The 11169-nt window shown below is 40.4% G+C and overlaps 1 protein-coding gene across 1 annotated transcript in view; it reads right to left on the reverse strand.

Moving 5' to 3' along the window:
- The window catches only part of ANKFN1 (ankyrin repeat and fibronectin type III domain containing 1), a 137536-nt gene extending 127866 nt beyond the window's left edge, over positions 1–9670 (reverse strand). Inside the window, exons 1-2 of the mRNA XM_057715862.1 lie at positions 9470–9670; positions 5847–6057 (exon numbers count right to left, since the gene is read on the reverse strand). Coding sequence (XP_057571845.1) covers positions 5847–6057; positions 9470–9655 — 397 coding nt within the window. The 5' untranslated portion in view covers positions 9656–9670. The remainder of the gene's footprint in view (positions 1–5846; positions 6058–9469) is intronic.
- Positions 9671–11169: the final 1499 nt, after the last annotated feature.

Here is an 11169-nt window from a genome sequence, read left to right on the forward strand (position 1 = left end):
GGAACAAAAATCAGGTGTGACTCTAAGCAACGAGTCAGATTTTCTCATAAACTGACTCTGAGGACAAATCCAAAAGTGTTTAGAGCAATGGCAGCACTGTTGGAGCAAGTGTGGGGGTCTCCCATGAGGACCCTGTTAAAGGATAACATTCGTGTGGATTGTAGACTTTCGGGTGTTTGTTTACATAAAGCCAGCCTCATTAGTTTATAGTCACACCTCTTAGACGTGCCCTGAACCAGTCCCAGCACCAACACGGACCCTTGACTACTGCAGAAACTAGTGGTGCATCCTGACAAGTCTGCCAAAATTTTAACATTGGTGTCTGCACCACACTCAGATGACAGCTACTCTGCGATCGTATTTTATGAAGTAACTGAACATAACTGATTCTGGGAGACATTTCCTAGTTCCACAGGCAGTATCCGAGGGAAAGTGAGAGAGAGGAGTTCACAAAGGAATGCAGAGAGGGAAAGGGTCTGGAAAGAAGGGAGACTTGCAGCTCTAGGAAAGGGCAGAAAGACTAAAAATGAGGAGCATTCTGCCATATTATTAATCAGGGCAAAAAGAAAAGGTCAGGCTACAACTGCAATGGAATTTCAAAACGATGCCTGGAAAACACAATAATGGCAACAACTAAAGTTTCCCCATAGTGTAACTTACTAGAAGACAAAGTTTTCTTCATACATTGTGTGTAGAAGTGCACGTGTGTGTGTGCATGTGCACTGTACACAGTGTCTGTGTGTGTGTGTGTGTGCGTGCGCTAAAATTCGATACCTGCAATTCCCAGCAGTATAAGGCAGGGCTTAAAATTCAACTGAAATTTCAACTGAAAATTTCTCAGCACCTACTATATGCCAGGTGTTGGGGTCAAAAAATGAGATAACATCCATGTGACAAGATTTCCATATGGTAGGTATCCAAAAAAAACTAATTTCTTTATGGTTACTGTTTATAGAGCCTGAATGATGCCAAATAGATAGCAGCCTCAGAAAGGCAATGACCTCATTGATGATTCGGTAAATTCCTCCTTGGAGACTATTGAAGTGTGATTAGAGGGTGGGGGCAGGATATGAGAATAAGAGAGGGGCTTATGATGAGGGATTTTCAGATACAGAGCAAGTCTTTCTCAGATAGCAGTTGTTCAACTGAATATGAAGTATGGTACGTGGGATACTGAATGGATGAAAAAAATCAAAATTATAGTCCCCAGGTATCCTGAAGTACCTCTGTACATTGGCTTTTCTAGTGCTAGTCCTTTCAGATTCTAGGCCTGTTTCCTGAGCTTGGCACACACATGTGGGATTTTACTTTGATAATGGCTGATGTTTTCTTCTAGAAGGAATGAATATTACTTTGCGCTGCTTACCTAAAGGTGGGAGGAACAGAAAAAAGTTGCCAAATAAAGATAGATTCATCTAATGAACAGGCTGAGGTTCTATACATATTTAACCCTGGGGCAGTGTGCAAATTTGGGTAGCCACTTCTGGGACTTTCCTTATAAATCAGGAAATGTACATGGTTGAATTTCAAGCCATGTTTATTAAGAACACCTCCATATAGCTCTATGATTTGAGAGGGGAAAGCCCAGAAGACATGCCTGACCAATGGTTTAGGAGGTAGTCCCTAAACATATCTGTGTCTTTGTGATTCCCATTAAGAAAGAGAGAGAATTACAGAGGACTTTCTTCTAAGTTATGTCAGGATCTTCGGTTGGCATAGTGAAAAGAGTATTGGGCTGTTTTCAGAAGGAAACACACAGGGAAGGGAAGACAGAAAATTTATCCTATTAGAAGTCCTGAAGTATTTGACAGGCATTAGAAGAGGAACAGATGGAGAGCCAGAGAAGGAAGGAATTGAAAGTCTGCAGTGTGACAGTGAGTGTGCTAGTGCTTTTCCACAAATAACAAAGCATTTAATACAGAAGATCTGGGTTGAAATCATAGGTCCACCACTTATTAGCTTTGGAACATGATGAATTATTTGTCTTTCCTTATTTCGGTTTGCTTGTTGATCAAAATGAGAAAACTAACTCTCATCTCACAGGCCACAAGCCAGGATCAAATGAGATGATGCAAGCAAAAGCATTTTTTGCCGTGTGTTAAATAATCTAAGAACTTAAGACTTTGTTGTTATTTTTTAGCTCTCCTATCCTGCCTCTGCAGTTTCTGGGGAACAGTTTGCAGCAGGTGCTTTCTTGTCTGGTCCTGGATGGCAGACTCTGGTTTCTCTCATGGGCTGGCTCACACTCATGCACAGAAGCAATTCGGTTTCTTTGGTACTTGGTATAGAAAGTGAATTAAAAACCCCTGAAAACAGACTGTGTTCTTCTATCCTATGTTTTTTCGACAGGAATGGCATCTCTGTGCATAGAACAGAACAAAGAAATACACCATAGGATTTTAGCTAATGGCACAAAGGGAAAGATACAGAGGCCCAGTGGCCATAGCCTTCCTTATTAGTTATTTGGAAAGACGGAGAGTTTGCACAGCAGGATCCCAGGCATGATATCCCACCTACTTGGACTTGAATCCTTGACATCCCTATTCATTTGCTAAATGTGTGACCTTTGGTTAGTCACCTTAACCTCTCAGAATCACAAATTCCTCTTCTTCAAAATGGAGTTAATAACATCATCCTGAAGGGCTAGTGTGAAAATTGGAGATAATGTATGTGAAGATTTCATAGGTACTCAATCAATAGTCCTTTGCCATTTTTGCATATGTGGGGGTCTATATATGAGCCTATCTCTTTAACTCTTTGGGTGGCCAAGGTGACTTAGGTGTCATATTTCCCAGAGGCTAAAACCTGGGTTTCTCTCTCACTGTCCTTTACAACTTTGTGATGATAATGTGGTTATCTTCCCACAGGGAATGAGAAAAACCAGGGATCTTTTGAATGAATTTGCTTTTGGTTTAACTAGATATTTAGTACTTGAGTTCTTTTATGGAGATTTAATTATGCACAAGGGGGATTGGGGAGATTGGGAGTCTTACTGGTTTCATGGAAAATGCAGAAATTCTTTGTAGCGTCTCAGGTAAGTAAGACTAATGTTTCATCCAGCTCAGTGCAGGCAACATCTGGATGAATGGTCTCCTTGTTCCTATAGAATGGGGCTCAGTCTGCATTCTCTATGTTCAGACCCCTTGATTCTCTCTCCGCCGCTCGCTCACTGGATCTTTGGGACAGACATTATTGCAGCATAAATTGGAAGGCGGCAAACAAACCTTTTTGATTTCTTCCATCCTTATTTGCCCATCACTCCAAATCCTCCAGTTCCACTAAAAAGAAGTGCCACTTTGATTATGGAGCTCTTATTGAAGAGCCCCAATGCTACTGAACCCAAGTCCTCATTCTTTTTGACATGGATGTGGTGAGTTTAGCATTTTTAAAATAAAGAGTTTTCTGATGCAAGGATCTGCCTCTGTACCTAGTCTTTGGGTGGCAGGAGTTTATGAAATTTAGGAGCAGAGATGTGACCTCTAATTATATATTGGCTTGCTTCTCTTTCAGCCTTCTGGGTCTCACCACTTGGAAGTGAGTGAATCAGGATTAGTGAAACTAACAATTTGATGAGTTTACTTTTTTCTTTTAGGAAACATAAAAACTGTGGCTCAGAGCCACTGTGGTCATTGGGTCAGAGAGTTTGCACCTAGGGGAATGTGAGTGCCTGCCTCAGAATGCTGTGTGAGGATTAAAGGAGTCAATACAGGTAAAGTGCTCAGAATAGTGCCTGGCGCAGGCCACGGGCTGTGTGATTTTATCCTATCCACTCCTGGGTGGGGGCTGTGGCCCCAGAGCAGCTCCCTTTGGCAAGTACTATCAGCTCTCCTTCAAAATACATGCAGAAAGAAGCCATTCACAAAAGACCACATATTATATGATTCCATTTATATGAAATGTCCAGAATAGCCAAATCTAGAAACAGAAAGTAGATTAGTGGTTGCCCAGAGTTGGGAGGAGTGGGGAGGGTGGGGTGTGATAGCCGAAGGGTATGGGGTTTCCTTTGGGGTGATGAAAATGGCCTAAAATTGATTGTGGTGATAGTTGCACAAGTCTGTGCATATACTAAAAACCACTGAATTGTACACGGTAAGTGGGTGAATTGTATGGCATGTGAATTATATCTCAATAAAGCTGTTAAAAATACATCCAGAATTCCACCCCTGCTCACCATCAATGTCACTGTGCTAATCCAAGCAACTGGCATCTGTCTCCTGGACTGTTAGAATAGCCTCCTAACTGGTTTTTACAATTTCACAGTTGCCCTAACCACAGAGCACTGTAGTGAGTGATCTTTTAAAATGTAAAGCAGAATATGTTTTTCTTTCTTTCTTTTCTCTTTCTTTTTCTTTCTTTCTTCCTTTCTTTCTTCCTTCCTTCCTTTCTTTTTCTTTCTTTCTTTTTCTTTCTTTCTTTCTTTCTTTCTTTCTTTCTTTCTTTCTTTCTTTCTTTCTTTCTTTCTTTCTTTCTTTTCTTTCTTTCTTTCTTTCTCTCCTTCCTTCCTTCCTTCCTTCCTTCTTTCCTTCCTTCCTTCCTTCTTTCTTTCTTTCCTTTCTTTTCTTTCTTTTTCTTTCTTTCTTTCTTTTTTTCTTTCTTTCTTTTCTTTCTTTCTTTTCTTGCTTGCTTACTTTTCCTTCCTTCCTTCCTTCCTTCCTTCCTTCCTTCCTTCCTTCCTTCCTTTTCTTTCTCTCTCCCTCCCTCCCTTCCTCCCTCCCTTCCTTTTTTTTTTTTTTCGGCTGCGCTTTGCGGCCTGCAGGATCTTAGTTCCCTGACCAAGGATTGAACCAAGGATTGAACCTGGGGCTGGCAGTGAAGGCGCCAAGTCCTAGCCACTGGATTGCCAGAGGATTCCCCAGAATGTGTCTTTCATCTGTTTAAACTGTTTCACTGTCTCCCCATCATGCAATCAAAGTAAGACACCTCACTGTGGCTGGTCTGATCCTGAATGATCTGGTCCTAGTGGTTTCTCCCTCAGACATCACTCTCCGCATGTTCATCTTGCTTTAGCCACGCTGGGCCTTCTTGTTCCTTAGATATGGCAAGCTCATTCCTGCCTGCCTCAGAACCTTTCTATTTGCCATTCACTCTGCCTAGAATTTGACCCCATATCTTCTCATGGCTCATTCCTTGATATTGTGCAGGACTAGGCTCAAATGTTACTGCATGAGAGGTTTTTCTTGCCCAACCCTATTAAAATAGTCCCCACTCCATCAATCTCTGCCCATTCATTCCCTTTATTTTCTTCATAGTATTTATAACTATTTGAATTAATACTTTATCTATTGACTTGCTTGTTGGAAATCTCCCTCCACTCGTATGTAAGTTCTGTGAGTGTAGAGATTTTTGTCTTGCTAGTGTTTTCGTCCCGCTCACCTCACTGCATTCCTAGTACTTAGGATATGCACCTTCCTCAGTGTTTGTGGATGGGTGAGTGAATGAATGGAGCCGCCATATTGATTGTGGACAGAAAGACACTAACATGCACATACTTGTTCTTTTTTCTATCTCATTCTTTTCTCTGTGTATGCGTCCTGTGCTGTAGCCTTGCTTGGGGTATTTCATATATCTTAAAACTTGCATTCAATTCTTAGGAGAAAGTTCCTTTGAGATTACTTTTCAATACGATTCTGTGTATTCTATTTAGAATGTAACTTGATGCTTAGGCTGATAAACACTGTCACTATTTCCATGAAAGTTCATGAAAACATGTAAAGGATTTCAGAGCCTATGCTTAGTCAACCATTCATTCTTAGTCAACCATTCATTCTAAGGGCAATGGCTATTTCAGTGGCATAAAGCTGGGGTCTGGCCTTCATCGTACATGTTTCATTCTCAAGTTTACTTACAGTGTGGACTTTCTCGGGCCCCTGTCCTCAGAAGAATCCTAGCAATGGGCACATTGTTGGTCATGATGGCAATATCCAGAGGTGTCAGCCCCTCACTGTTCGGTGTGTTGAGATCTAGTTCTTCCGGTGTGTACTGATACAGGAGGATCTGCACAGCATCCATGTCTTGCTGTTCAACTGCTTCAAACATGGCTTCATTGCCCTGGAAGTTCTGGAGAAGAATGAAGCAGGTTAGCACAATTTCCTAGACCCGCTTGTCTTCATGGCCTGGCTGTTTTGAATTTTAGGGACTGCTTCACTGACTGCATTCCCACTTATAAGTGGTGCAACTGCTATATATTCCAAGGTCTCCAAAGTAAACACTGTTGGACTCTAATGAGCATTGAAAAGATCAGTACATTTAGATGCATTGAGACAGTACAGTATACAGTCTATAGATAGGAGCAAACGTCAGTTTTCTCAAACCAGTCTTCTGTGGAGTACTGTTCAGTAGGCCATTATAAGCTATTTTATGAAACACCTTATAATCCAAAAAGAAACATGTACCACAGTGTTCATTGCAGCACTATTTACAATAACCAGGACATGGAAGCAACCTAAATGCCCATCAACAGATGAATGGATAAAGAAGATGTGGCATATATATATACAATGGAATATTACTCAGCCATAAAAAGGAATGAAATTGAACTATATGTAGTGACCTAGAGTCTGTCATACAGAGTGAAATAAGCCAGAAAGAGAAAAACGAATACCGCATGCTAACTCACATATATGGAATCCAAAAAAATGGTACTGATGAACCCAGTGACAGGGCAAGAATAAAGATGCAGATGTAGAGAACAGACTTGCAGACACAGGGTGGGTGCCAAAGGGGAAGCTGGGATGAAGTGAGAGAGTAGCATTGACATATATACACTACCAAATGTAAAATAGATAGCTAGTGGGAAGCTGCTGCATAACACAGGGAGATCAACTTGGTGATGGGTGATGACTTAGAGGGCCGGGACAGGGAGGATGCGAAGGAGTTGTTGTGGGAGGGAGGGGATATGGGGATATATGTATAAATACAGCTGATTCACTTTGTTGTACAGCAAAAACTGGCACAATAGTGTAAAGCAATTATATTCCAACAAAGAGCTTAAAAAAAAAAAAAGAAAGTAGCATGTGGTCAAATGAATTTAGTAAACATTAGATTAAACCAAGTTACTGCATTATTTTATTGTAAGGCGTCTCAAGGCCTTTACTAATTTTAACATGCAATTATGACTCTCTAATAGGTGAGAAATATGACCTGTTTCAAATATTTTTTCACAGAACATATTTTTCATTGTATTTATTTTAACTGTCCTGGAATAATGTTCTATGGAACATAGTTTGGAAAATGCTGGCATAGATAACAGAGCAGGCAACTTAAATTATGACTAGCTTTGAATTGAGAGTGTACACTTTCTCTGCTTCTCAAACTCATCCCCTCCCTCTCTGTCCCCATGTTGTGACTATTTCTCATCCTGTTGCCAGATCATGGCAATGACCTACTCATGGCAATGACCTACCTGTTGCTAGTCCTAGTTTCCTCCATCTGTACTCCATATTGATACAAGAGTAATCTTTCTAAAATTTACGATGCTACGTGTCCCTTTCCTATTTACAAATCTCTAATAGATCCACACTTCCTGCAGGCTGACCTCCTAACTCCTAGGCTCCTTTGTACTAACCTCTACACTTTCTTAACCCAGAGCCTCAGCCACTGAATACCTGGCATTTCTGAGCCCTCAGGTGAGGGGCTCAAGACGTGGTGTCCAGGGAGGATTTCAGTGGATGGGTGACAAATTGCTTTGGGGCCTGAGAGGGCCAAAAGTTGAATATTCATAGAATACAAATCACCTATAGAAAAGAATAGCTAAAGACAATATGTTTCCTTTGAAAAGTTCTTTCAGGGGAGTAATAGTAAACAAAGGAGAAAAGCTTCAGAATCCTCTCAAATACATATTTCTGTCGCTCATGGGAGAAGAGCAACATATACACTATTCTTACATTTATCCGGTATCTTCTCCAAGAGTTGCCTGGTGTTTAAACATGTTGAAACACCAATGGCCCTGAACTAGCATAGGGGTTGCCTGATTAAAATGTGGAAGGTCTTCAGTAATCACATATTTACATTGGCAGGTTTTATTTTTAGTCTCATCAAAAATCAATTCTCCCCATCAAAGGCTGTAGATCGGCTTAGCTGAGTGCATAACACATGAATGAAATTTGAGGAACATACAAAGCTTTTTAAGCAAATGCTTGTTTTGATGATGGGGACCCAGGGTATAGAGCTATTTGGTGTGCAGCTCTCTTTGCTACATGGCAGTCTGCTGAATGGAAAAGTGTTTTGTAGACAATCTGCTAAACTGAAGAGCCTCTGATGCTTAGCCCATAACTCAGCCACAACCAAGCCCTCCCAGAAGATGAGTTTGAAATGAGAAAACAAATTAGAAAACAAATGAGTGCAAAGTTAATATGCTGCCCTGTCCAAACAACACAGTTGTGTATTTGTTTGTGATTCTTAGTATGTCTAATCTCTCACGTGCCATATTTGCTCTCACTCTTAAGTCATTTCCTTCTCCACGCTTTTGTTGGCGAACTCTAGTATGCTTCTGTCTGGAAGGGCTAGGGCTCATTTCTGTTTTCAGCTCAAACAAATGGTGCCATTGCCCCCTGCAGAAACACCCTTGCTGAGCATGTTGATACTATGCCCTCAGCTTTTACCGAGGAGCAATATAAGAAACTGCTATATGAGAATGTTTATAACATCCCCAGTACTACTCTTTATTCTCCATTACATAGTTTACTATGACATCTTATAAAGGCTAGAGGACTTAGCAGCAGGAAGATATTCATGTGGTATACTTTCAGTCATTAGCTAATGGAATGCTGTTACCAATTGTCCTTCTCTTTCTGCTTTGACTGACTAGGAACTCAGAGATAAATGTAATGATACATTTTAGGTACTGTATTTGCCTAGGTTTTTGGTATATCTGTTTCTCTTTCCATCCCCACTATTTTCTTTTCCTAGTTTTTTCCTTCCTTCCTCCCTCCTTCCCACCCTCCTTTCTTTCCTTCCTTCTTTCTTTTTCCCTTTCTTTCTCCCTTGCTGTCCCCACTATCACCATCACTGTTGATTTATTTACCATTATATAATACATTTGCATTTTTTTTTTTGCCTGAATTCTGTCTTGAATGCCTTTGGAAAGCATATAGGGTATACATTATAAATAAGTAAATAAAATATTATTTATTCAATATTTGAATGAACACTGGATCTCTCAGAAAGCCTATTTAATCTCAAACTCCATATCTGTCAGACTTGTATTTTGTGGGTTCTTTGGTCCATTAGAGAAAGAAAAACTAAGGGAAAATAAAGGAAAAGAAATTAAGAAAAAGAAAGGGAAAATCTCACAGTCATTCAAACTTGGGCTAACATATATACGTGCAGTTCCTGCCTTACTGGACTTTCAGCATTTATAAACTTGCAAACATCAGGTTCTGAAGCAAACGTGGATCATCTTAGAGTCTCCTTAAATCCAAACACAACTGAACAAATCAAACCAAGATGAGAATAAAAAGAGTTTTATTACCACTGAAGTCTTTCTGAGACTCAGCCGGTCAGTTCTTGTTCTAAAATAGGCCTCATCAAATGAAGAGTGGCTCCCCTTCAGTTTCTCAGAGAGGTTCCGGTACAGGCGTTTGGCAGCATTGGGAGACGATGGGGAGCTATGTTTTTTTGACTGAGAAAGATGTAAATTCTGCATTTGTTGGGTCATTTTCACACGGCAATTCCTAAGAGGAGAAAAATCTAAAGTTGTAATAATTTACACAACATAATTATAAGTTGACAAAGAATTTTATTATTTCCAGTAACCATCTGGAATCATAATAAAATATTATAGCTGGAAGGGACCTTAGAGATCATCAGATTCAGCCTTTTCATGTTATAAATGAGAAAGCTGAAACCCAGGGAAGGGAAGCAGCTTGTTTATGGCCATATAGCTAATTGGTGGCAAGAATGAAATGACAACATCCATTTACTATATAAACATATACATTTACATACAAACATATATATGACTTGAACCTCTACTAAAAATCTTTTGATCTCTGTCCCACTGGGAGGAAGTATCTCAATTCTATAACCCAGGGAGTCTGTTCAATTATTCTTGGCTATACGTAATTGGAATTTTACTAATTATACTCTAGATGCTGTCTTCTGTTGGGTATATAAGAGAGTGTGGTTGTTTCCTGCAGATCCTCCTTCTCTCAAGGTGTTAAACTGTGCCTGTTGTCTGAGATTTGTGGAACTGCCCCAGTGCCCAGAGCTTTAGGGAATTTGTACTGATGGGCTGATCTCTGCTCACCCCAGATACTCCAGAGTGTCCTCCAAGACGCTTACTGCTGGCATTCTCCAAGTAGTATTTGACTACTGTTCCACAAATCTCTAAACAGGTCCTCACCAACGTCATACCTGAAGTCAATTTCCAGGAGGTTAGCCATGGATTTCAAAATCTGTCCACCATTATGTTGGGTATTGCTGTTGAAGTATTGATACTACCAATGCTATGGCTGCCTGGCATGTGTGTACTGCATGAACAAATACATGAATGAAATAACTGGCTAAGGCAGTTATGTGCAGAGTGTCTCCACCCCTGGTGCATGCAGCCTCTGTGCATTGGGCCCAGGTCTCTGGAGAATGATGCTACCTTTCCACTACCTGCCCTCAAGTTTCCAATGAAGTCTTCCATTTGTCGTGCTGCTGTTGCTACTTTACTGTGACCCTTAGGACATCTCCAGTCCTTGAATTTTTATAACCTTATGGACTTGGATATAATATCATGTAGAATCTCTTTTATTGACCAAACACTTCACAGGACTGACTTCAATGATTCTCCAATTCCTGCAGGATATAACCGTATTCTTTAGCCTTACATACAAGTGCTTGCCTCTCCAGCTTCATTTGATACTGTACTTCTACATTTTATGTTTCAGACTTTCTGACCCCCTTAGAGTTTCCTAAGTAGTTCAAACTCTTTCCTACCTCTAGGTGTTTATATGCACTGCTCTGTGTGCATTACAATTCCATCTGTGCCTTCATCCCCTGGAAAACAATTGCTGATCCTTACAGTCTGTGTGCAAGAACTTTCTGACACCCCCAGGCAAATTTGTGTATTTCTTTACTCATTCACTCAGTGTGTGCTTGTTACAGTAAATATTTTATCGCATTACAACTATTTGCTTGGCTTTCTGTCTCCTAGCTAATCTACATGCTTCATAAGAACAAGGA

Source organism: Hippopotamus amphibius, chromosome 17 (assembly GCF_030028045.1).
Source record: "Hippopotamus amphibius kiboko isolate mHipAmp2 chromosome 17, mHipAmp2.hap2, whole genome shotgun sequence".
NCBI classification, from domain to species: Eukaryota; Metazoa; Chordata; class Mammalia; order Artiodactyla; family Hippopotamidae; genus Hippopotamus; species Hippopotamus amphibius.